The 27,202-nt window shown below is 39.2% G+C and overlaps 1 protein-coding gene across 4 annotated transcripts; it reads left to right on the forward strand.

Moving 5' to 3' along the window:
* Nucleotides 1-7,094: 7,094 nt before the first annotated feature.
* On the forward strand, nt 7,095-26,665 carry LOC115681479 (electron transfer flavoprotein-ubiquinone oxidoreductase, mitochondrial). 4 transcript variants are annotated; one of them, XM_056313593.1, is made up of 19 exons: nt 7,095-7,215; nt 7,333-7,661; nt 7,821-7,897; nt 8,670-8,776; nt 9,414-9,495; nt 9,568-9,676; nt 10,822-10,868; nt 10,961-11,035; nt 11,224-11,340; nt 12,652-12,720; nt 14,543-14,635; nt 15,333-15,435; nt 16,198-16,322; nt 17,415-17,464; nt 17,554-17,620; nt 24,417-24,496; nt 25,500-25,628; nt 25,712-25,778; nt 26,413-26,665. In XM_056313593.1, exons 2-19 carry the CDS (start codon nt 7,334-7,336, stop codon nt 26,494-26,496), a joined length of 1,809 nt encoding a protein of 602 aa, XP_056169568.1. In that variant the 5' UTR covers nt 7,095-7,215; nt 7,333; the 3' UTR covers nt 26,497-26,665. The 4 variants fall into 4 exon arrangements, 3 of the variants coding, with proteins under 3 accessions (XP_056169568.1, XP_056169572.1, XP_030461310.1); XM_030605450.2 differs by having other exon boundaries at nt 7,126-7,661; XM_056313597.1 differs by lacking the exons at nt 25,712-25,778; nt 26,413-26,665 and having other exon boundaries at nt 7,125-7,661; nt 25,500-25,632.
* Nucleotides 26,666-27,202: the final 537 nt, after the last annotated feature.

The raw sequence follows: 27,202 nt of genomic DNA on the forward strand, positions 1-27,202 counted from the left end.
GTTTGAATCTTGAAAATGTTGATCCGAGCTTGGTTATCGTGATATTCATGTTCTGATTTGGTCTATGTTCATGTAAATCAAGCATAGATCGGTTTAATAAATTTTTATTTTAAAAAATATATATAACGAAATAAAAAATAAAAAATAGGGAAATTCTCCAAAAAATAAAAAAAAATGTAGATTAGTGCTAAATTAGGGAAAAAATTTCATCTGTAGGCCTTGGCCCGCGGCTAGCGAGGGCTTGTAGGTCCTTGCCCAGTGGCCGGTGGCCCCTTGCCGGCCTTAACAATAAAAAAAAAGAAAAAAAGTAAAGAAAAAGAAAGAAAAGAAAAGAAAAATAAAATAAAATAATATTATTAAAAATTGTTCACGTCAATGCCGGTAGTGCCATGTAGGATGACAATCATCCACATCAGTGATTTTCATTCAAAATTGGCCCGATGGACTCAATTGACAAAACGTGAAAATGTTTATGACTCAATTAGTACAATTGAAAAGTTTAAAACTGAATTAATATAAGTGCAATAAGTTTAGGATTGATACTTCCCCACTATGACACTTCGGTGATGTCTAACATTGTCTTCATTCTTGGCCCTTTTACACAATATTAACATTTACATGAATACTTCTTAACAATTGGAAATATGAATGCTACGACCACTTTTCACTTCTTTGAATTTACAATGTTTGATTAGGGATTTAATTGGTATCTCACTCCGCCAGAATCCCTCTCTTCTTTTCCTCACCAATTTCGGCCGAAATCCCCTTTTGTTTCTTTCCTTGCTTGGAGTGATCCATATGTGGCAGTTACACACGCCATTTCGGCTAAAACAAGGGAGAGAGGCCGAGCTTTTGGAAGCTCAATCTTGAAGGTTGAGACAAGTTTATAGCCCTTTTCTGAATTTGGGATTGGATCGTATGTCGGGCCAATAAAAAAAAATTCATAATATCGCCTATGTTTATATTCAACGGTGAAAGTAGATCACATGCAAAATAAATTAGGGCAGAAACTGACTCCCATACCGTATTAGAAAATCCAACCCAAAAACTTAAAGGGTTAATACCATAAAAAATCTCAAACTGGTAAATTTATGATAAATTTCTCCCAAATTAATTTTTTGATCACAAAAAACCCTAAATTGGTACACTTATGACAAATTTACCTTTTGTTAAATTGGATTAATACCACGAAAAATCATAAATTGATAAACTTGTAACAAAAAAAGGGATAAAATCCCAAACTAGTATATTCGTCAATGGCCACATGTCATCTAACTCAATAATTTGATGGTAAAATTTAACAAAAAATAATGGGGTGTAAATTTATCACAGGTATATTAGTTTGGGGTTTTCGTGTTAATAACCCAAACTTAAACTATTAGCTGAAGGGAAACAACTGCATATAAAGCGCATATAAACCCAATAGTCAAACGATGTGGGATATTTCAATAAGATCATATTTTGTTGATATTTTTGTTGAGGGGTTAAATTCCATAATTGTTGGCAGGTTTGATCCATGATATTTATGAAATGCAAGAGAGATCTTTGGGTGCCAAATTTAGGTGCCAATACTCCCATGTTCCATTCTTCTCTCTTCTTTAAAATAAAAAAAAAAAGAATTGGCCTGATGTGGTGCGTATTTGGCACCACATAACCCCCTTATGTCCCTAAAATATATTAAAAGTGGCACGTCAACATTTTCCGTTATTCAAATTAGACGGAGCTAACATAATACCTTAATTACACTAATTAAACAAGTTGTAAGACTTGATTGCACTTTTGCAAAAAAAATTAAAATTTCGGTGCACTAATTTTTTTCTTCTTATAGAATGGTTGACCTCTTAAGTCATTTCTCAACTGGGAGTGAGCGGTTCCATATTCTGTACAAGTTCCACCTGAAACTTGGAACCTACCCTACATACTTTGGAACCTAGAACCTGTTGAGGAAAACTCCTAATGAATTTTGAAGCTGATAAAACTTTCTATGTTTATATTGTGAATCTGACATGTATTCCATTCCAGGTTAATATATTCTGGAAGTTTAGAAGGAAATATCAAACTTTACAAGTTCTCAGTACTAAAAGTTTAGATTCAGAATGAGAAGTTCAGACTTTACCATAAAAGTCATCCAGACTCTATTTTAAGTCTTCAAAGAACTTAAGACACTATGAGAATTAGGCTCATATCTGATTAAAAGAATCCCACCAAAAGTTCTGAAAGAAACGCATAAGTTATGCAGACGCAGACGCAAAGATTATACAGATGTAGACGCAGAAGCAAAACCCTTTCAGAATGAAACATTACAGCTAATGATCTGGCATGGATTTCACAGAATGAAAGTTTTGATTATCTCAATCTAAGATTATAATTGATTGATAATCAAACACTATGATAAGTATGCATTACAACGGATAAAGCTCTACTTATGGAAACTAAGATTTTGATTGTATGGTCAACCAGAATCAGCGGGATTCAGATTTTGTCAATCAACGACTACTCAATCCATTTTATACAAATCTGTCCAAGATTAAGATTGGAAGTTGATTCTCTGAAGACTATCCAACGGCTAGTTTGGAAGTGGAGGAGTATAAAAGGAGATTTACGAGGAGCAAAAGGTGAAGAACGAAATCGAGAATCAACAAATTCAAAGTCTGAGCATACTCCGATCCTTTCTCTTGTCTTTCTTGAGCTACACACTAAGATCTTGAGGGATACTTTATAAGAGTGATTGTGTGAGATAGAGAGTTCTATCATACACAAGAGTGCTGTCACTCAGAATCTATAATTCCTCTTGATTACATAGTGAAATCCAGCCAGTAGGCTGTCAACGTGGGAGAGTGGACGTAGGCTTGCTATAAGTCAAACCACTATAAATTAGTGTGCAATTTTTCTATCCCTTATTTCCTGCTTTACATACTGCACATCAATAGCACTATCTATATAAATTGTTTTGAATCTGAATTTTATTCAGATTCTACTGAGATCGATCATTTCCATTATAAAATGATCAAAATTGTTTAAATCACCTATTCACCCCCTCTAATTGATTCTTGCTAGCTATATCAATTGGTATCAGAGCAGGTTGCTCGTTTATTGAAGTGTATTACTTCTGAGCTAACGATTTATATGGCTAGCTTGAGTGCTCCAGGTCTCATTAAAGGACAAAGTAACAACATACCACCATATTTCGATGGCAAGGAATATAGTGTTTGGAAGAATAAGATGAAAGCATTCATCAAGTCAATTGATCACATGCAATGGGATGTTATCATCAGAGGAGTCAAATCAAAACCTTCTGATTCAAAAGAAAAGATAGAAGGAAGCACACTAGCAGATCCTCAATTATCTCAAACTGAGATATCAAAAAGAGAAGCTTTAGATTCAAAAGCAATTTATTCTTTCTATTGCGCTTTAGCACCTATTGAATATAAGAAAATTGCTTCTTGTGAATTAGCTAAGGATATCTGGGATACTCTTTACACTATGTATGAAGGAACAGATCGAGCCAATGAAACACAAATCAATCTATCGCTTGGTCAATATGAATTATTTAGAATGAAGTCTGGAAAATCAATTGCTGATATGTATGACAGATTTGCTGACATAGTAAACAGTCTTGCATATCAAGGACAACCAATCTCAGATGCGATGAAAGTCAACAAACTTTTGAGAGAACTGTCTAAGCAGCGGGATAATATAAAAACATCACTTCGAGAGACTCAAAGGATTATGCCTCTATTAGTGAATGAGCTAATTGGAACTCTTCAATCATATGAGACTGAAGAACTAAATGAGGAGAATGAATCCAGAGGTAAAAAGTCAATTGCGTTAAAATCTAATATTGAGTCTGATGATGCAGATTCCGAAGATGAAGATGTTGACGATGAAGAACTGGCTCTCTTCATAAAGAAGTACAAGAAAATGAAAATTAAAGGAAGAAACTTCAAAGGGAAGAAGCCTTTTAAGAAGAAGAAGACCCTCGATGAAACAGAAAAATCAAAAAAAGTAATCTGCTTTCATTGCAGGAAACATGGACATATCAAGCCAAACTATCCACTTCTGAAAAAGAAAAAGAGCAAATTTGAGAAAGCAAAGAAAGCCTTAAAAGCAGAAACCTGGAGTGATACAGAGTGTGAAGACAGTGATGAAGATATCTCAAACTTCTGTCTGATGGCCACATCAGACTCAGACTCAGATTCAGACTCTAATTCAGATTCTGATGCTGAAGTCGAAAATGAGGTAAAGTATCCTTAAATTCCTATTGAAGTGTCAAATTACATTGATGAATTATTTTTTTAATTTAAGGCTGCTCTTAAAAGAATCTCTTAATTGAAAAAGGAAAATTCATTACTAAGGCAACAAGATATTTCACAAAAAGATAAAATCAATTTTCTTCAAAAAGAATTCCATCAGGTTAAGGAAAATCGAGATTTACTTTCCAAAGAAAATGTTGTTTTAAAAAAGGAATTTTCAGAAATTACTTCCAAATTTTCAAAAGGTTCATAAACATTGAAGTATATTCTTTCTATACAAATTCCTTACTACAATAAATCTAGTCTCGGATTTGTGAAGGAAAGTGACAATTTAATTGATTTTTCAAAAGTCAAAGAGAGATTAAGGCAAAAACCTCCTAGCCAAGTTTATAAAAATCATTTTATTAATAAAAGTACATGACCCTATTTATATGCTTTATTAAATGACTATCTAAGTTAATCAAATTAAGTACAATCAAGAAAAAAAGTAAAGAAGGAAAAGAGAAGAAAAGAAAAAAATTAATAAATGAAAAAAATTAATAGAAAATTCGAAAAAAAATATTAAAAATTGTTCACGTCAACGCCGGCTATGCCACGTAGGATAGACGGCGTCCACATTAGTGATTTCCAATCAAAATTGGCCGAATGAACTCAATTGATAAAATGTGAAAATCTTTAGGATTTAATTGTCACAATTGAAAGGTTTAGGACTAATTTGACAAAAGTACAGTAGATTTATGACTTTTTGAATAATTTTTCCTACAATTACCTATAGGATTCGTACATTGCGCATATAAGTGTTAGTGTTTGAATTATTATTAGACCCACCATCAATGTCACAAAATACTTCCACAATTCTCAAATGAAAGGTACCCTCATACATCAGTAACATGGCCTATAAGATGGTTCCAAAGACAAATATATTGTGGATGGCGTCATTTACTTGAACAACTCTGTTTATGCATTCTCTTGTCCAAACGAAAGGGGGATCTCATAATTTACCAATTTTCTTGATATAGTCACTGAATCTACAATAATACTAAGGTATCAACTTGATAGTAGAAAAAACCATGTTTAAAGAATATAAAATATGAGAAAAAATAGCTAGGAAAGAGAATGATGGGGTGGCCGACCAACACCTACGTCGACCTGTGTGATAGGGTTGACGCACCTCTGTCGAGACCGTAGTTGCATGACATAGGTCACTACCTAGAGACATTGGCCTTAGGAATCTGATCAGAGGTCACAATTAAGCAACTCTTGTTCAAGTGACTAAGGTAAACCATACCAATTGAGAAAAAAACCTTATATGAATATTTAATGGGTCATGTTAACGAGTGTCGTCAGGCACTTGCTAAATATAATAAATGCGAAAAAGTATACTTTTTCATAATTGTGATGGAATAAAACACGAGACCGATTTTGCATTGGAATTTGTAAAATTTTCTTAAATAATTATTTAACAAGCGCACCTTCGTTGATAAAATCCACATTTAATAACAATGTATTGCTAAAAAAATCACCTCTTTTGATGCCACCTAAGATTTTAGATAACTAAGAAAGCCTTCTATGCATTGTAACATAGGATTTGCTGCATATATTTAGTACTCAATGTGCAGCATTTGTTCTGACCTATTGACTTTAATGACTTGCATCTGATTATAATTAATTATATTTAACTAATCAATTTTTCTCAATAATTGTGTCTTTATATAAAGAGCAAACGGCTGCCCAAATTTTCTTATTGATAATTATTTGTTATAGGATAAAATAGCTCTTTTTTATCATTTATTCTTAAGCAATGGCTCTTGAGGTCTCACATATTGGTTGCGAAGCATGACACGTGAAAAAAACTCTCTTGTGAAATTTAAATAAAAAGCAAAGACACAAGACGTGCATGCAGAGAGAGAGAGAGAGAGAGAGAGAGAGAGAGAGAGAGAGAGAGAGAGAGAGAGAGAGCACTCCCATGACATTATTGAGAAAAATTCCAATCGTCCCACTAAATTGGAGACCTTTACCACGTATTTTTCTTCTTGTTTCCTTAGAAATTCTAGGTTGAAATTCTTGAATTATACAGGAATTGTGTAAGATGGAGAAATTAACATTTGGTACGAAGTGGTAATACAATAATTAGTGAAGATTGAGCCCCAAAAGATATCAATCAAGGTGGAGAACTTGGTCGCATTTTTCATGCTTTAACGTTTATGGCCAATCCAATGCGGCAGTCGCAAGGTCGCTCTATGTGCCTTAGCCAAGCGTGGGACATCGGATTCTTACCGATTCTAGGTCTGGAAGCACAGCCACTCAGCCTTCTCTTTCGACCTGACCTCTCTCTCTCTCTCCTTGCCTCTCTTCCCTCTATCTCTAGAGTTTGTTTTTCATTTTGGTTAATATCACGAAAAATCCCAAACTAATATATTTATAGTAATTTTATCCCAAACTAAGTTTGTGACCGTAAAAAACCTCAAACTGATACATTTGTGACTAATTTACCTTCCATTAGTTTCTGTTAAAATTTTACCGTCACATTGCAGAGTTGGATAATACGTGATAGTTGATGAACGTACAATTTTGGGGATTTTTCTTACAGTTTGTGATTTTTCGTGGTATTAATCAAATTTAACGGAAAGTAACAAATGATAAATTTGTTACAAATATATCAGTTTGAAATTTTTAATTATCGTAAAAAATTGATTCGGGATAAATTTATCATAAATACGTCAATTTGAAGTTTTTCATAATATTAAACCCTTCTCATTTTAATTTTTCGTACAACTTTTTTAAAAAAAAAATTTCGAACAGAAAAATTCCGGTGAGACCGGAGCAAAATGTGCACGTGCAAACGCTAGCAATGTCTCTTCGTTTTAATGATTCCTTGGGCATTTGGCGGCGGCGAGATAAGAGCTCCAGCTCCAGCTGCGTTCCACTGACGCGACGGCGAGGACGGCGAGGACGATCGTAGGTGGGATGAGCTTGCCGCATCAGCACCCTGTCGCACCGCATTCCATACATATCACTCCGTGATCATATTCGCAGTAGCGTTTGCCAATTACTCCTCTCTCTCTCGTCTTCGAATCAGCATGGGGAGGCTATTATCGGGAATCATTTGGGCTTCGAGGAGCAGAGCGAGCCGCTCCCGGTTCGTCTCTCCAAATGGGTGTTCGCCTTTTCGCAATCCGGGTCACATACCGGGAGTATCGGGAAGTGGGTTGTTGAGAGCTCCGTGGTTTTTGGGCGGAGCGAAGAGCTTCAGCAGCGAGACCGGCGGGAGCGAATCGATCGAGTACGACGTCGTCATCGTCGGAGCTGGACCTGCTGGTTTGTCGGCGGCGATAAGGTTGAAGCAATTGTGCCGGGAGCGAGACTTCGATTTGTCGGTGTGCGTTGTGGAGAAAGGAGCCCAAGTTGGTATGCTTTTTACCCATTGCTTCGAGTTGCAATCGAGTTTCAGAATCCTTTGGGCCTCTTTTCTTGGCTTTCAGATGCTGAGTGTGTTTGATTTGTGGTATAGTGCTATGAAGAGGGCATGCTTTGCCCACTCTTTTGATGGTTGTTGGGTGATTTTAGGTGCTCACGTCCTATCTGGAAATGTTTTCGAGCCTCGGGCACTCAATGAACTTCTCCCTGACTGGAGGAATGAAGAGGTTGAACTTGATTCTCGTACTATATTATCCGTGGTCCAGTACATATTTGTATTAGTGGATATCTGAAGAAAAACCTTGGCTTTTACGTGAATTCTGGTGTTCGATTGAGTCCTCCCATGTACGTCGATTTCTTGTAGGCTTTTTCCTTCAGAAAATTGTTGCCATTCTTTGGTATAATTGCAATTACCGGATGACTGCATGAAATGGTAATGCTGGATTAGAAATTTGAAAGCTCCTCTACTTGTGGTCTGCACTCTTAACTCAAATTTCAGAATGCAGGCTAGTGCTCTTTCCGTATCTTTGGTCTCTTCCAAATGTTTCTTCCATGCAACTAGTTAGCTGTTAGGCTTGTTCAGCCGTAGTGGGCTGTTGTGTTTCTAGGCTGCCAGCTGATTTTCGGATTTCAACGGAACTTTTGCCAATTTTTAACATGTATAACATGGGCAGCTGTTGTTGGCTGAAGGGAACTTTGACATGATTTGTGCTTTTATAAGAATTTTGGGGTGAAATTTTAAATACAAGGATAGGTTTTGCTGCTCCTAGTAACTGCTAATGGTAACTGATATTCTCTCCTAGGAAATGACATAGTACTCTGATTCAAAATTGATGAATATAAACTATTTTTTGACAGAAGGGTAGTTTAGAAGATTTATTGCTCCAATCATGGCTCTTAAAAGTTAATATTGAAAAAGGAACAGTAAACTCATGGTGCTTTACAAAAGAATGATGAGCATGTTTTGTTCTAATGTATCTTCTTAAAATATATCTGCAGGCTCCAGTTGATGTACCTGTTTCATCAGACAAGTTCTGGTACCTCACAAAGGATCGTGCAATTGCACTTCCTTGCCCTTTTGAGAATAGGGGAAACTATGTTATTAGGTAGTAAATTCAGTTCTTATTTCGGGCTGTGTACATGCTTCTTGATATTTGAAACTGATTGTCAATACCCAGAAACCCAACTTATGTTTTTGTGCCTTTGATATCATGTTTCAATGATACAATGACTCTTCTCCGCCACATTACAGTTAAGATGATACTGTCCTGTGAATCATAGATTTGTGCTATCAGGTTGTAAAGTATTTTTGAAAGAAAAATCTGGGCCCGTTCTTTTCAGATCAGGCATCGACAGTTTACCTTCAATTAATTCATTTCTGAATATTACAGTTTACAACATGATTCAGTCATCAAAGTAAAGGAGCATGACCAAATGCATGACACATTAGTCTTAACCAGGTGGTTAAGCCTCTCAAAATTTTGTTCAGATACTGTCTGTAATGTTCTCATCGAGCATTAGTTGACTTTTCTAAGGGGGAAGAGAGAGAGAGAGAGAGAGAGAGAGAGATAGAGAGTTCCTCAAACCGTTGGACCAATTACCTGTTCCATTACAGCATCTGGATCACAACATACTGACATTTTCCCTCTAGCACTTCTTTCATCTATTTATCCTTTTGGTTCTAAGCATTGAGTTCCTATCAGCCTTCTGGTAAGAAAATGGTTATCTTGATGATTGATGCAGTCTGAGTCAGTTGACACGGTGGATGGGTGTGAAAGCTGAAGAACTTGGTGTAGAAATATATCCAGGCTTTGCAGCTGGAGAGGTATGATTTTTCTCCTGTTTTATCAACAGCAATTCGTGCACCCACGTCCCATGATGTTTTAAAGTTATTCAGGTACTTTATGATTCAAATGACAATGTTGTTGGAATTGGTACTAATGACATGGGCATCTCGAAAGATGGTTCAAAGAAGGAAACTTTTCAGCATGGTGTGGAATTGAAGGGTATATGCTCTCTCTCTCTCTCTCTCTCTCTCTCTCTCTCCACAGGAAGCATGCACCAATGCATCCATCCGCTCACAAAAATCCGCTCCTTGAAGAGCGTTCACTAGCTGAAGTCTCATTTGACGAACGACTTCAAAACTATTTTGACTTTGGAATTTTTTATTGCGGTTGTATTTATCATAAAACCACCTTACTATACAACAATGTGCGAATGCATATTTTTCTATCAGATTGTGAGATGAAAACTAAGGGTGCGTTCGTTTCACAGAAAATGAGTAATTTGAAAAATCTTTTCCAAAAAATGAATGCTTATATCATTTAGAAAAATTAGTCAATGGAAAATGTTTCCATCATTGATAACAATCTATGCCTAACTATTTTCTTAGGGATGAAAAAATTTTCTATTTATTTATTTTTTGCAAGCAATACAAGCGATCATTTTTCGGAGAATGTTTTCCAAATCACTCATTTTACGTGAAACGAACGCACCCTAAGTTAAATTTTCTTTCTTTCTTTTTGGTGTACGATAAATTTTCAATAGGATGACTTTGTTTGACTAACATTTATATCGGATCTTCTAGATTTATGAAATCCATACCTTAGAATATGAAAATAAATTATCGGATTCTTTCTCTTTTCTTGATTGACTAATGTTAGAGCCAGTACAATGTAATTATTTTGTTTTGTCGAAATTAAGGTCATAGTATAACGGAGCTTTGTCATGATGTAACATGTGGCTTACCACAAAACTCCATTCTACCTACTTTTCTAAATTCATGTTAGAATAGATGTTAGATAATCCTTTAATTATCATTCCAGGGGAATTTGTAATCTCAGTAAACAAGCTTACCATGTTTCTCATAATGAAGCATGCTGTATTTTTTACTAGCTCATGCTCCTCTTCTCCTTTCAGTTGGTAAACACACGTAAAAGGTTTTGGAGTCTCTCCCATTTTTCACTAAACTGTTTCTCTTTTATTAAAAAAGAAAAAGAAGAAAATATCATTGGTAGTTGCACATCCATTTTGTTATGTTCTGCAACCACTCTTAACAGTCATTTGGAGAGTGTCATTACTTTCAGTTTCCATGTCACTGTGTTTTATGTCTGTTGATATTAGTGGCAACTACTTATAGAAAGGAATACAGGAAAGTTAACGCTGCTTGCTGAGGGTTGCCGGGGATCGCTGTCCGAGGTTAGGAGATCTCATGGCTGCAATTAGTGCCTGAAGTTTACATGTGCAATGTGTTGATGAATCAAGTGAGTTGTAGTTTTCGTGTTCAACAGAAAATTATAAGTAAATACAACTTAAGGAGAAAGGTGCAGGCACAACATCAGACGTATGCTTTAGGAATCAAAGAGGTATGTCAGTCATGTTGACAGATATATTTATTTATTTCTTTTGTTATCTTCTTCCTCTTTCTCTTTAATCAAATGGCTGTATTAGTTACTGACAAAATGCATTTGGTGGCTGCTTCATGTTGAAAACTTGTATTCCTTTTTTCTTTTCCTTTCAGCTTATTTATGTTTCTAACCACTGTCATGCGCAGGTCTGGGAAATTGATGAGAATAAGCATGAGCCCGGTGCTGTGCTTCACACATTGGGCTGGCCATTAGATCATAAGACATACGGTGGATCTTTTCTGTACCACATGAAAGACAGACAGGTGAGTAGAAGCTTTTCCTAAATTCACATTATTAGAAAGTCCAACCCAAAAGCTTGAAGCTATTAGGTGTAGGGAGACCATGTGTTAGGCTAATGAACCCAATAGTCAAATGACGTAGGGTAATACTTTAACACTCCTCTTATAGTATTAAAGATATATATCGCAAAACACGTGCGTTTGGAGCTGTTAATATAGTCAGAGCTTATGCAACGCAGAGGGAAATTACTTCCGTGAACTCACATTGCTTGACAAGTTGATATGATTATTTTTGGATTGAGCATGCAATGGGATAAGATACTGCGTGATCTAATCATTCATGGATCAAACATGACGACTTGTGTCTGGTTTATTCTAACACTCGCATTTAATAGTCCTTTTTCTTTTTTGTCTCTTCGTCAGGCAAAGACTCTTCATGTATACAGAAAATATTCTTGGTATTAATGTTTGTATCAAACTGTTATGCATGTGCGGGTGTCATATACCAGTCCAATTCTACTTGGTTACAGATGACAGGACTATGGGCCTTTTGACCTGATGAAGGCTTTGGAGAGGGAACAGTTACTGGCCTTCTACTACTTTAACAGAACCTAGTGTTTTTGTTAGCTATGAAGCACCAAATAGTACTTCCTATCTCGAGCATGTGCTTCTTAGGAGATTCTCCTGTTAGTTCTTGACCTTCAGGTATTATGTGAACTGCATTAGAAGCTTATAGTATGAGCTAACAAAAGATGGAGGACATGATACCTAAGTACTCAATATAGTTTGTATAATTACCAGATTGGAAGCCATAAATGGCCGACTGAGTTTTGGTAATTTGTCTAGTGCACTTACAATGAGGAATATGTCTCGACGAAGTACCTATGCGCATCATTGAGTTTAAATTCCTTGTGTTGACATCAAATAATATAATGTTCCTCAGGTGGTTCCAGTGGCTACTAAAAATGTACGTTGAAAGAGGAAAAACAAACCTTACTGAGGAAGAACTAAATGAAAGCAAAGAATACAAATAAGATTGCTTGTCGCTTTTCCAATGGGGCAGCCGGTTCTTTTTCCTTATTCGTCCTTTTCCAAGGCTATGAATTGCCTCTTGAAATTAACACACATTGCAACAAATCTTGCTGAACGGTGGGTGGTTGGTATTTAGTATTCTAACAGATTCACTGGTTTACATAATTCTAGGTACTTTCTTTTAATTATAGGTACTCCAATACCATTTATTTTGTTGTTGGGAATATCATGACGATGATATATTATGTGCCTAGTAAGAGCTATTATGTACCATCTACATTTCTGGGCTTCTATTCTTGGCAGGTTTCTATTGGCCTTGTGATTGCTTTAAATTATCAAAACCCTTACTTAAACCCCTATGAGGAGTTTCAGGTAATCTCTGTTGCTTTTTTGGTCACTCTTATTCTTAGTCTTTTTATTTCCAGTTGAAGGTCCATAAATATGCATAAAATTCACAAATCTTTTCTGAGATTGTTTAACATGTTAATACAATGGCACAGGCTGTTGTATGCAACAGTATCCCCTATCTCAGAAACTATAGAATTAGCGAGATATGTCATACTTCTTTCATCCTCACATATTGCTGAGAACTGAAATCACCTATAGGTCATTGCTTTGAGGAGTTTTGACTTAGTAATATTAAAGGAAAATTTCAAATAAGGGCTTGAAGTGGGGTCGTTCTTTCAAAAGAGGGCACAAGGTGGACCTTGTTTCAAATAAGGGCCTGAAGTGGGCAACTTAGTCTCGAATAAGGGCCCTAACTCTCCAGTTGGCGAAAATTTGGCCGGCCAGCTTTTGACAGCCAGAGCAAGGTACTTTTGTTCAAAATTTTTTGATTTTACCCAAATTGAAGTTAGGGTTCTCCAACCAAACAAAAAAAGAAGTAAGGGTTCATGCTAACCAACTGAAGAATGGCCAAAACCCTAAAAATCAAAAAGCCCCAAATCAAATTCACTGGTTCATGTTTTCTCCCTCTCCAACGATCTCCATACACGTGATTTGATCTGATACACCTGCACAAGTGTCGTCTTTGTTTTAGAAAATCACAGCAAAACGCTCCTCTTCGGCAGTGGAAAACAGAGGGAGGTCTGAAGAGTGATGCTCATGCATGTGTGCTGAAGTGTGCGGGAGGGCAGAGAGAGGTTCATAAATGTGTGAGTGAGTGTGCGGGTGAAGAAGAAAAAAAGAGAACAAAAAAGAAAGAGTCCAGGAGAGTTTGATGTATGTGTGAGTGAGTGTGCAGGTGAAGAGGCAGAAAAAGAGTAAAAAAGAAAAGCGTCCAGAGAGGTTTTGGGGTGAATAAAAAACAGAGCAAGAGAAAAAAGAAAAAAGAAAAAAAACGAGTCCACGGCTTGTCTTCTTCTTCTCCAACCAAACAAAAAAAGAAGTTAGGGTTCATGCTAACCAACTGAAGAATGGCCAAAACCCTAAAAATCAAAAAGCCCCAAATCAAATTCACCGATTCATGTTTTCTCCCTCTTGAACGATCTCCATACACTTGATTTGATCTGATACACCCGCACAAGTGTCGTCTTTGTTGTAGAAAATCACAGCAAAACGCTCCTCGTCGGCAGTGGAAAACAAAGGGAGGTCTGAAGAGTGATGCTCGTGCATGTGTGCTGAAGTGTGTGGGAGGGCAGAGAGAGGTTCATGGATATGTGAGTGAGTGTGCGGGTGAAGAAGGAAAAAAGATAACAAAAAAGAAAGAGTCCAGGAGAGTTTGATGTATGTGTGAGTGAGTGTGCAGGTGAAGAGGCAGAAAAAGAGTAAAAAAGAAAAGCATCCAGAGAGGTTTTGGGGTGAATAAAAAACAGAGCAAGAGAAAAAAAGGAAAAAACGAGTCCACGGCTCGTCTTCTTCCTCAAATGATTTCACGGATGAAGAGAAAAAACTCGCTTATCCCAACAGCAAGTCACTCCTCACGAGCATCTCACTCTTCAGACCTCCATTTTTTATCCAGAATTTTTTTGGACAAAAGTGCCCCTGCTCCGGCTGTTGGAAGAAGCCGACTGCTAAAGATAAGGCCGCCCAAGGAGTTCGGGCCCTTATTTGAGATGAAGTTGGCCACTTCAGGTCCTTATTTGAAACGAGGTCCAATCCGGACCCTCTTTTGAGAAAACAACCCTACTTTAGGCCTTTATTTGAGATTTTCCTAATATTAATCTCATTAACTTGTGATAATTTCTTTTGATAGAAATTCAAACATCATCCTGCCATCAAATCATTACTAGAAGGTGGGACAGTTATCCAGTATGGGGCTCGCACGCTGAATGAAGGAGGTTTCCAGGTGAGACATCCTCTTATTAAAAGAAAGGAATCCATAGCATTTTGCGAACCTGATCTAATATGTTAAGAGTTGTTTGAGTCAAACTGTCTTTTGATTTTTTAATTTTTAAGGGTAAATCACAGTGTAGGTACCTGAATGCATTATTTGCATGTGACAACTTGAGGTTTTATAAGTTTCAGAAAAGTAACCCTGAAGTTAATTTGTGATTTCAAGTATAATATATACGAGCAGACTGTTTTCTGGCTCGTACAAGTTTCGATCTTGGAAGGGTGAAAATCGAGAAGATAGTTTGAACATTGTAGTACTACAAGTCAAAGGAAGGTTTTTTATACGGTTGTAAATGTTTGAGGTGCATGAGGGATTCCAAGAAGTTTAAAGTCAGGGGTCTATGGAACTGTCATGGAAAGTGCAGGTTTTGATTGTTCAGATTGATGATATGGGGTTTAGGTGCAGTCTACCTAAGTTTTGATGCCTCTCATTAATTGACCCTTGTGCATGTCATAATTTCAGCTAGAAACAATTTTCCAGGATTAACTTAAGCATTGCTCAGTATCTAGCTTTCAGATATGAAGATATAGAGATGGAAGGAGGCTTGACATAATCTTTTCATTGCTGTTTCACCGGTTATATGTGGCACATTTTTACTTTAACCATAGCATGTTATGCAAATGTGAATATGATGCCAGTTAAATTTCAGTCTATTCCATATCCAGTTTTCCCGGGAGGAGTGATTGTAGGTTGCTCAGCTGGCTTTCTAAATGTGCCAAAAATAAAGGGAACACACACCGCAATGAAATCAGGTATAACTAGTATATCATATGGACTACATCTATTTGACCTTGATGAGTATTTAATGAAGTGTTTGGAATGTGAAGTGATTGTGCATAATTCTATTGGTAATCTAGATAACTACAAAGTGGAGTCTAGATAATATATCTGAGGTTATTGCAGAAAAGAGGAAAAGATGAGAAGTGAAGACCCAGTATGGTGCCCAGCTTTCCATTTGTTGCCATATCTCAAGCAAAGAATAAACTTCCTTCTCATCTTTTCCTCTTTTCCTTTTCTTACAGAATAATTCCTCTACATAATTATTCTAATCTTCATATGCGTTTGACATACTGGCACCGTGTTACCAATAGAAAGATGATTAAATTGTCGATATCAATTGACATTTTCTATCAAATGAAAACGTTAGATGATACAATTAAGAAGTCTGGTTGTTTACGTTGCATTGCATCAATGTATGTGTGTCAGGGCACTACATCCTATAGCAAAAACAAGAAGGCAATTAAGAACATAAATGCATGTGTCAGCACTACATCCTGTTGCCCCTCTTGAATTAGTCCTCATATATGGTTGCTATGAGCTGGTCACTCTTTTTTTGAAATGTTTCATTGACATAGACCGTATGACGTTGATTATGATACTAACCTATACAAATTTTTGCGTTCCACAATGTTTTTGCTGTACAAAGGAACGTTCAGGAAGCTCAGGAATATTTAATGCATTCTCCATCTTAAAAATCATCATACCAATGAGACTCAAAACACTTGATTTCACAGGGATGCTAGCTGCAGAGGCTGCATTTTCTGTACTTACTGAAGGATCAAGCATAGAGGTTTATTGGGATTTTCTAAGGAAGTCATGGATATGGGAGGAACTGAAGAAAGTTCGCAACTATCGACCGGTTAGTGTGTCTTTCGTACTTGTCTTTTTTTGTTGGATTTGATTTCTCTTGCTATTTTGTGATCTTCATTGCAGACGACTAAGCATTTCTTAGGCAACCACAGCCTTAAACAAAGAAAAGCTTCCTTAGCTGTAGATGCTATCTTCTTTAGTTCTATGTTGTTAGTTGGTGGATTCATAGGCTGAATAAAACTGGCATGCCATGAAGAATGATTGTGAAGTATCTACCTATTTTTTGGTCATGTAGTACCTACCTTGAAAACGGTAATTTGACCAAGTTTATGGACGGTAATAGTCAGGATGGTGCTATGCCAACCAGAGAGGTGTATGGGTTGCCATCATAGGTAGACATAAATACTTTATTGATCTGATATGGATACACTGATAGCTAGAAAGAACTAATTTGATTCACTGCTTAACTTGTTCCAGTTAGATTCGTAGAGATGAAGTGTCCGACAAATTGAGATTGAGCTACTTTTCTTTTTCTTTGGATGGAAGATTGAGATACCAACTAAATTTGCTGTTTTGGGGGACAAGTTTGTGGTATAAAACTATTTTGGTTTAACAAATTGCTTGTTTTTAGTTCCTTTAATGCTGGAGTAGATACACAGTCAATTAGTCACATTCCCTCAAAGACCACTATTTTACAATGTTTTCCAAATGCTTAGTTCAGTTAAACTTTTCTGGCATTTATAGATATAGATTCATTTATGTGCTACAATGATTAATGTACACAGCCTATGTTTAACTAACTAGGTGCTTTCTTTGTTGATATACCAAATGGTAATGAAACCGAAGAATCTATACGATCTTTGTTGTTTATTTTCACTTTATTGTTTTTGTGAGACCAAACTTGTGTTGTATAATTCTGAAAATAGTTTTAGTTATGTCCCAGCTTGCCATACCTATTACTTACATGCTTTTACTATCAGAGGTGAAGTTAGGCGTGATGGGCTTAATATAAACACTAACCCAACAGATAGAATCCGGCATTAAATAAAAAATGTGATAAAAAATTCAAACATGTTGGAGTTCCCTTCAGTTCATGGCACATTGGTCTTCTATCTGATGGATACTTTTGTTCCCCCCATAGGCATTTGAATATGGGCTTCTTCCTGGACTAGCAATAAGTGGTCTAGAGCAGTAAGAACTCATCTTTCATTTGTATAAATTTTTGTTTACCTATATGAGAGCTCTTATCTCTGTGTGACAAAATTGATTGATTTCTGTAGCTATCTATTTAAAGGAAGGTTGCCCTTCACCCTCAAGCATGGCAAACCTGATCACGAGGCAACAAATGTGAGAAACATTATCCATGAAACTGTGATATTTTGTTGAAAGTCTAGTCATGAACTTCAGATTCTTTTTCTTTCCTTATGTTATCTTCAAGCAATGCAAACTTAATCATGTGGTGACAAATATGAGAAACTGTATCTCTGAACCGTGAAATATATCTGAAATGGTTGTATAGCTAACCCCAACTAACGGGATAAGGCTTGTTGTTGTTTTGTTATATTTTTTATTTTATTTTCCTGTTTCCTCAATTCTTTGAGGACTAGAGATTCTTTTTTTTGGAACAGTACGAAAATTTACATTTCTTTACACGCTGGAATTGGTTCAATAGTGCTAAGCAGATCTTAAATATTGACGTATTGGATAGATGTCTACACAGCGAGACTGTATCATAAGCAATGAACTGTTTTTTTTTTTTTTTTGGTAAGGTAAGATGTATATTAACTTTTTAATGCACCACTTACAAAGAGGGGTTAGTCGTACACAAAAACCTCGTACCTAATGGGACACCAATGGTGTTCCAACGGGTAAAAGGTGTACGACTATTCAAAGCTAAACGCGATCGAAGTGGAGCAAAGGATAGCCAAAACAATGGCTAAGGGAAAACAAGAGCAACCGACAATCTAAAAAGGAAGATCACTCAAAGATTGTTGCTGGGATGCCCCAGTTGTTTTGGATTCTCCGGTTGCGGGTAGTGTCTTCCACGGGCTTAGAGGACAGCCCTCTATCTCTTGTGACCTTTACAAGGTGGTTACGAATGGCCGGCAAGAAGAGATTCTTGTTTCTGAAAAGGATGTGATTCCTTTCTGACCAAATGATGTGACAGAGAGCACTGAAGGAAAACCGAGCGATGCGATGGTGAAAAGAGTTGCCCCCAATAAAACAGATGGCCCATCGGAGATTATCTTGCCACGGTCTATTGCGCCAGGAGAGGCCGCACTTGGATGCCCAAAAGAGGGCAAGGGAGCCCGTGAGGTTACAGCCAAAAAATAAGTGGTCAATGGAGTCCGGTCTACAATGACAAAAGGCACAAACCCCTTCCGCAATCCTATGATAGCTCAATAAAAGTACCTGAGTGGGAAGCCTATTGAGCGTGGTAAGCCACAATAGAAAACCATATTTGGGTGAAATAGAAGAATCCCAGATAAATGAGCTCCAGGGGACTACCTGACCCTTGTTTCTAATCAAATCCCAAGCCCTGGATGAGGAGAAAACACCTAAGGGATGACCCTGCCAAGATAGATGGTCCTTTCCATCCTCATCTAGGGATAAACCAAGTGGCCAGGAGTGTAGCGTATCCAAAACTGGGGATTGATGCCATACCGAGGAGTAGAATTCTCTCACTGAGGACTTTCTTGGGATTCCTGATCGGTAAATGTCCCTGTCAGAGAAGAGTTTATAAAGAGGGCCCCTAGTGTGCCAATGATCAAACCAAAAGGAGGTGTCAGCTCCATTGCCAAGGCGCCAAAAGAAGTGTAACTGAAAATCTTGGCAGAGGTCAAGGAGTTTTTTCCAAGTCCAAGAGCAAACAGTTGGCTTAGGTGCGACCCAGAAGTTCTTGTTCTTCAAAAAAATGGAGTGAATCCATTTACACCAAAGCGATTCCTTGTCAGAGAAAAGGTTCCAAATGCGTTTGAGTAAGGCTGCACGGTTGCAGTCAAGGAGCCGACGAATGCCCAACCCTCCTTCGACTTTTGAGAGGCACACAATACTCCATGGCACTTTAGCCCCTCCGGCTCCCAGGTCCGGGCCTCTCCATAAGAATTGTCTCAAAATCATTTCAATCTTAGAAAGCATAGACCGAGGAAGGGAGAAGACAGAAGCCCAATAAACTTGGATAGCATGAAGGACCGATTTAATAAGTTGTAACCTACCCGCAAAAGATAGGAAGCGTTGCTACCACGAACGAGCTCTAGCAGTAATGGAGTTTACTAAGGAAATGCAGTCAGATTTGCTTAGTCGAGTCGCAATGATAGGTACACCAAGATATCTAAAGGGGAGGGTACCTTCATTGAATCCGAAAATGTGCCGAATTTGGGATCGAACCTCATTAGATCCACCTGAGAAAAAAATCTCACTTTTGTTGGCATTCGGTATAAGTCCGGACCAAGCAGAAAATAAACCCAGGCCTTCCTTCATAAGAGTTGCAGAAGCCCTATTTGCCTCAACAAACAGCAGCACATCATCGGCAAAGAATAGGTGTGTGATAGAGGAAGATTTGCATCTACAGAAGAATTTGAAGCTCGGGTGTCGTGTCTTGGAATTGAGTATCCCAGAGAACACTTCCATCACAAGGGTAAATAGGTAAGGGGATAGAGGGTCACCTTGACGGATACCTCTTCCACTAGCAAAGAACCGATGGAGTTCCCCATTGATGGCCACAGAAAATTTGGGGGAGGTAACACACTCCATAATGAGCCGAACGAATTTCTGTGGAAAGTCAAAGGATTGCAGGATCTTTTCCAAGAATATCCAGTCAATCGTATCATAAGCTTTCTGAAAGTCTACCTTGATGGCACACTTAGGAAGATAGGGGTTATGGTGAAACCCAGCAAAGAGCTCTTGGGCAAGTAGGATATTGTCTCCTATCCTTCGGCCTCTAACAAAAGCATTCTGGGAAGTACCAATGATGGAGGGCAAGACAGAAGCAATCCTATTAGCCAATATCTTTGTAATGCATTTATAGACTGTATTACAACAAGCAATTGGCCGGAAATCACTCATTGCCGATGCATTAGGAACCTTCGGAACAAGAGTGAGAATGGTGGTGTTGGTCTCCTTTAGCAATAAGGAAGAGCGAAAGAAATCCTTGACAGCCAGAATGACTGAGGGACCAACCACATCCCAAGACGAGATGAAGAAATCAACATTATATCCATCAGGGCCAGGGGCCTTACCTTTCGCTAAAGAGAACATAGAGTTCCTAATTTCCAAGTCCGTGACCTCCCGAGAGAGGAGAACTTGCTGATCATTGAGGGACCGCTCAATCGTCGGCTTAATCTCTTCCACACCAGGCCGAGAGGTGTCGGGGCTAGCCTTGAATAAGGTCTCAAAATAGGAGACGATATGATTGTGGACCAAGTTAGAATCAGGGAGGATTACACCATCATCATCAGTAACTGAGAGGATTCGGTTCTGAAGTTGCCGTTTTTTAACAAAATGATGGAAATATTTTGTGTTTCTATCTCCATCATTTAGCCATCTGATACGGGATTTTTGTCTGAAGAAAGACTCTTCCTGAAGACGAAGAGTCGAGAATTCTTGGAGTTGCTCCTTTTCTAGAATAGCTAACCCCAAATTAAGAGGGTCTAAGGTGAGGGCATCCTGAGTAGCGATGAGCGCTGACCTGGCCCGAGCAGAACGATTCGCTATATCCGAAAAGGAAGTCCTGTTAAGTTGCTTGAGGCGACCTTTAAGGAGCTTCAGTTTCCGGCAGAGAATATACATTGGTGTGCCATCACAGTGAGAGTCACAAACCTGTGAGACAATGGCTGGAAAAGAAGGATGAGACATCCAACCGTTGAAGAACTTGAATGGCTTCCTGGATGCAGCTACAGGAGCGATTCTGATGATCATTGGGGAATGGTCAGAGACACCAGGGGCCAGGAAGGTAGCTTCCAAGAAGAAGGAGCTGATCCATTGATCATTAATTAAAACACGGTCTATCTTCCTTTGTTTGCGAGTTGTACCAGAGGATGTCGACCAAGAAAACCTGTGCCCAACATAGTGAAGGTCCTCAAGGCCAGCCTGGTTTAAGCAAGAGTCAAACTCATCAAACGCAGGGATCCAAGTATTTGAGCTGCCCATTCTGTCCGAATTATCCCGGATGGCATTAAAATCACCAGCCACCAACCAGGCTTCAGCTTCATAATGAGTACTGGAACTAAGAAGATCGGCCCATAGAGATCGCCGTGCAACGAAGGTGTGCTCACCATAGACAACCGAGAAGAAACAGGTTTTATTCAGAGTCAAAATACGGACATGACCGTGAATGACCTGCGCAGATGTAGCTAGAACCGCAAGTTCCACGTCTTGGGGGTTCCATCCAATCCAAATTCTCCCAAGGGGAGAATGGACATAGTTATTCATCCAAACCCAACACGGCAATAATCCAGAAGAAATTTCTCCAAAAAGTGTCGGTTTTACCTTTGTCTCAAGGATGCCAATACAAGAGATATTATGAGATCTAACGAGGTGTCGGATCTCAGCCTTTTGAGGGGGTCAACAAGTCCCCTAATATTCCAAACGACAAAAAACATAGGTTGAAAGGAGGGGCACTTACCGCTTTTTAGTGCCATCCCGCTTCCTGGGTTTCCGGTTGGCCGGATTAGACGCGGGGGGCCTGCTTTCCAGAATGGGAGCATTCAAAAACGGAGCCGGCGAGGCAGATACACATTCTCCCTTCTCAGGACGGGTAGGGAGAGTATCCACCATAGGGGAATCCAAGATAGGCGTGACAAAAAGAGGAGTTTGGCTACCAGAAGCCGTCCCCACTTTTTTATGCAATGAAGCAAGCATCCGGCCATAAGGCCCCCCAGGGGGGGGAGTCTGAGTCACTGGACACATTACTGACCAATTCTTCTTTAGATTCTTCTGAATCTGAGGAGACTGGAGAGGCTAGCCGAGATGACTGAGCAATGGCCAGGAGGGGGCTGATGTCCATATTCACCTGGGAGGGATTCGGTGAAGGAGGATCTGGAGTAGGGTGGGCGTCCTTAACATTCCTGGAACGCCCAGCCCCATTCTTCTTGATAACAGTTTGCCAAGGCTCTTCCACGAGAGGGGGAGCAGCATCCGGGATAGAAGGTGTAGGCAGAATCTTAACAGGGGCTGAGGGCTCCTTGTTGATCACCGCACACCTATGTCCAAAAGAGCCACAGGACGGCATGATATAGGACCCCACTCATACTCAACTCTGATCTGCCAGATTTCACCATTGAGCATAACATCAATTGTGTCGAGTAGATTCTGAGAAGCCTTTATTTCAATGCAAACTCTGGCATATGAGATCATCCTCATGCTTTCGGTTTGCAGGTCCACATGGAGTGGTTTTCCTATCGCACTAGCAACAGCGCTGATGCCGGGGGCTGACCATAAGGCAAAAGGAATGTCCTTGAGTTTTACCCAAACCAGAAGGAACTTGTGTTGGTCCTTTACAAGCTTGAGGGCGGGGTTCCATTTTGCAGTATCATCGGCACTCTAAGAATGGTAATTGGACCCCTGTGTAGGACTTTCCTGCGAAAAGCTCCATCCGGAATGTGGAAGAAGAAGAATCCATCCACGTTTGCCAGAACATCAATGACATTATGTCCCCAGACATTCTTGACAGCAGTCTCAGTTAGCTTGAAGGGCAGTTTTTTCCCCACAAAGTACCCAACCAGGCATTCCTGCCATTTCGGGTTTGCCTCTTCCAAGATAGGCTCAGAAATATGGACAACTGGTTTACCATCAACCATGGTAGGAGGAACATAAGAGAGGCCGTACCCCTTTTCCGCCGTCTTGGCAACTGTAGCCCAGGATCTCTGAGTGAGTTGCTGTTTTGTTTGGATAGGCCCTTTGCCTTGTCCAGAGATAGGTAGTTTCACACCTTGAATGTGAGTGGAAGTCCCAACATCAGCCGTGGCTATACCAACAGCAGCAGTGGGGGCAATGTGGGGGGTGATGGACTTAGAACGTCCCCTGCTCCGACCACGCCTTTGTGGCCTTTTTCCCAGGGGATCAACACCTTTCGAAGATCCCACAGCTACAGCCAATTCCTTCTGTGCCATTGACGTGGAGAGTGAGCCCCTTTGTATGGGATTTCCAGTTGTGGGATCCGTCATACCAGGGCTACCATGTCATGGAGGAGAGGAAAAATGGGGGAAGGAGGCGAATGGGGTGACAGGCAATATGGGTGCGGGTTCTAATCGAAGCTCAACCAACAGACACAGTTAATCCCCAGAAAAGCACAGGAGCTGAAGACCAGCGAAACCCAGAGGGATCTCAATTCTGCTTACCCGAACAGGGGCCACTACATGAGAATACCGCCGGACAAGAGGCAACACAGCAGCTGGCCAAGCTCAGCTCCCACAATCAACCAGAATCGCCGGTCTGAAGGACCAGAAACGAAGGAGGACCAGGCGGGTGAACTAGGACTGAAGAACAGCAAGAACCCAGAAAAATCCCAAAACCGATCAGGGGCCACACCGTGAGAAAACCACCGGTCAAGAGGCAGCACAGCTACTGGCCAAGCCCATCTCCCATAATCAACCAGAATCACCGGTCTGAATGACCAGAATCGCAGGAGGACCAGGCGGGTGAACAGGGACAGAAGAACAGCAAACACACAGAAAATCCCAAACCTGCTTACCCAATTAACAGGGGCCTCCCCATGAGAAATCCTTCGGCCCAGAGGCAAAGCATCACCCGATTACTAGAGGCCACCGCAGGAGAAATCCTTCAGTCGAGTGACTAAACAGCGTCTGGCGAAGGCCAGCACCAAGAATCAGCCAAAACCGCTGGTCTGAATGACCAGAATCGGTGAAAGAACCAGGCGGATGAACAGTGCCCAATCGCCTGCCCTTCAAGAGAGAAACCTGAACAGTTCCTAATGAACAGTACCAGGGCGTAGCAATGAACTGTTATTCATAGATAACCTGCAAAATAATGTTAAATAATTGGAACATGAAGGGCATTATTGACTGGCTGACTGTGTTTGCCAGCGATACTAAAAACCATGAAATTACTGAGTATGCTAGAAAGTAAGGATCCCTCTTCTCTGCTTCACTATGGATTTTGATACATTTTGCTTCAACATTTGCAGGTGGCAAAGTTACACACTCCTATTGATTACCCAAGGGCTGATGGTATTCTGTCTTTTGATGTGCCCACATCATTACACAGGTATTAAATCATGCTTTCATCTGGTAGTTTGGCAGTTCTAAATTTTGTGGTGTACACTGAAAGGATAAGTTGCATGACATCCTTCCAACTTTAAATGATGAGAAACTGAACCAAGTTTTAGTCCCACATCTCGGAAGAATTCTAAGAGATGAAAAGCTTAAAGTTTATAAGTTGATAAAATACTGGTATAAGCAGAAAACCAGCGAAAGGGAGAGATATCCCCACTATTGCCTCTTTTTAATCTGCCTTTTAGTGGCTGATCATATAAGTCAATGCACTGGACACATGACGCATGCTGATCCCTAATGGACTCGGTTCCTTTTTGACATATTGATTTTTGAGGATTGCCTCTTCTGGAATAAGCAAAAATAGTTACAATCCACTCTGTGACCTGCAGAGTTTATTTTGCTGCAGTTTTTTTTTTTTTTTTTTTTTTGATGACCCAGGGAACCCCCGCACGGCCGACAGCCGGGAGGTAAACCCTGGGGGCGACACGTGCTAGCCACCACACACGTGCACCGGTTAAGTCACCCTGCGGCACCCGGGATTCGAACACTCAACCTTTTGCGAGAGGAAGAGTGCGCGCTCCAGCAGCGCCACCCAGGCGGGTGGTATTTTTTGCTGCAGTTAGCCTCTTAAGTTTGTCAAAAAAACAAAATATAGGGAAACTTGATCAAAAAAGTTAATGGTGACATAGTTGAAGGGTGTCACATGATTTTTTCTTTCCTCTATTTTTATACATGGAAATGCAACTAAAATGACTTCGCTTCTTGGGGTTCTTACATGAGATATCAACTCCAGTTATTCTCTTTGTCATTTTCTATTGCTGTAGAAAACTTTAGATTGTTCTTTTCTTTTTCGTTTTCTAATTATGGCTGCAATTAACTAAGCCACAACCTTGTAACATATCACCCAGTAGAATCATCATTCTGCTTCTGTTTTGACATAAGATTATTAGCCGTGGATATTTATGCTTCTTGACTCTTATCTTTCCACTTTGTAGGAGCAACACAAATCATGAACACGACCAGCCAGCTCATCTTCGATTGAGGGACCCTATGATCCCGGAGTTAGTGAATTTGCCAGAATATGCTGGACCAGAGTCGCGATATTGCCCTGCACGTGTATACGAGTAATGTGAAATATATTCTATATAATTTTAGGATTTATTGATGCGAAACATCTTTTAATATGCTTTATGATCCTCTTTCGTAGATACGTGCCAGATGAAAAGGGAGAACTGAAGTTGCAGATTAATGCTCAAAATTGCTTGCACTGCAAGGTAAGATTCACATAATCATTTGCACACTTGTTACCTTGTATAGATTCATCTACTTTGAGCATGCATGTAGTTTGTATCATAATCTTCCAAACTGTGTAGAGAAGATTGTTACTGCTTTTGTAAATCCATAACCTTACTTTTTTTTTCGCTTTTTGGCATTAAAATTACGACAATTTTTTCATAATTTGCAAGTCCAGGCAAAGTCTAGATGGTGATGATGGTAATTTCTTTGTGCCTGTGTGTAATCCACTTTTGTAAATCCATAACCTTACGTTTTTTTTTTCGCTTTTTGGCATTAAAATTACGACAATTTTTTCATTAATTTGTAAGTCCAGGCAAAGTCTAGATGGTGATGATGGTAATTTCTTTCAATCGTTTCGGCATTCAATTTTGCATGCATTGTTTTTGTGATGGTCGCTTAAGTGTGCATCGCCTCTTATAGTCCTCCAACTCCTATGAACATTGAACTTTGTCGTGACAAAAATCTTGCGCGTTTATATCTATTTTGGGATGCAAGTGGTGTTCAAGCTTTCTTTGCTTTTATATCTAGTCCGGGTTTTCCTCAAGAACATCTCTGCGCTCTCTCGTGCTGTCTTCCAATAAAATCATGGTGCCTGCTGTGTATATTTTGCAGGCGTGCGATATCAAAGACCTGAAACAGAACATTGAATGGACTGTCCCAGAAGGAGGCGGCGGTCCCGGCTACTCAGTGATGTAGTTTCGCATATAATCCATCGTAAATATGCTATGTCAACTTGACCTTGATTGATACTTGTAGAGTAACTTTTATGTCATAGTTACAGGACTTGTGCCGCCTTTTTCTCTTTCTATACAAACTCATACAACCAATTATATTGGAAGCAAATAAATTTAAAAACATTAGTCGACATGTATTCTCGTCTAACCTTTTACTGCTTTTACGTAATAACTAAGCAGTTTACATTTGGGTTTTCGTCAATCATAATCGAGCAATGAGCGGGTAGCTTATTTCCGGACGAGCCAAATTCTGTTATTGTCTCAAATTGTTACAATGAGTGTATCCCAAGCAGAAGTCCGTAAGTTCATAGCGATATTATTAAGTTACCACGTAGGATTGGCCTAATGCCCTAAAAAAAATCATTTTTTTATCTCATAAAAAATCACAAACTTTTATATGAGTCTTAAATCTATCCTCATTAACCCTCCGATTAAATGTGCCTTTTGTGATTCTACGTGGCATTTCAATGTCATTGCTCTAGTTTTCTTCCAAACCCAAGAAGACGTCTTTTGGAAGTGAATTTCCACATAAGCTCAAACGACGTCCTCTTGGATCTGAAACTTGGGTAAAGACTAGAGCAATTAGGGTTGGTTTTCTTCAATTGCACTTACTCTTAAGAAAGGAGAAAAGTGTCAAAAAAGTCCTAAACCTTTTGTATTTGTGTCAA

This window comes from Syzygium oleosum, unplaced genomic scaffold (genome assembly GCF_021117445.2).
Source record: "Syzygium oleosum isolate NSW1041296 unplaced genomic scaffold, Sole_v2.1 Sole_v2.01, whole genome shotgun sequence".
In the NCBI taxonomy this organism is placed as follows: domain Eukaryota; kingdom Viridiplantae; phylum Streptophyta; class Magnoliopsida; order Myrtales; family Myrtaceae; genus Syzygium; species Syzygium oleosum.

Coding starts and splice junctions, on each gene's coding strand:
- LOC115681479 (XM_056313593.1), top strand. CDS start 7,334: ATGGGGAGGCTATTATCGGGAATCATTTGGGCTTCGAGGAGCAGAGCG. Junction 14,636..15,332: donor TGAATGAAGGAGGTTTCCAG/GTGAGACATCCT, acceptor GTTAAATTTCAG/TCTATTCCATATCCAGTTTT. Junction 17,621..24,416: donor CTGATCACGAGGCAACAAAT/GTGAGAAACATT, acceptor CAACATTTGCAG/GTGGCAAAGTTACACACTCC.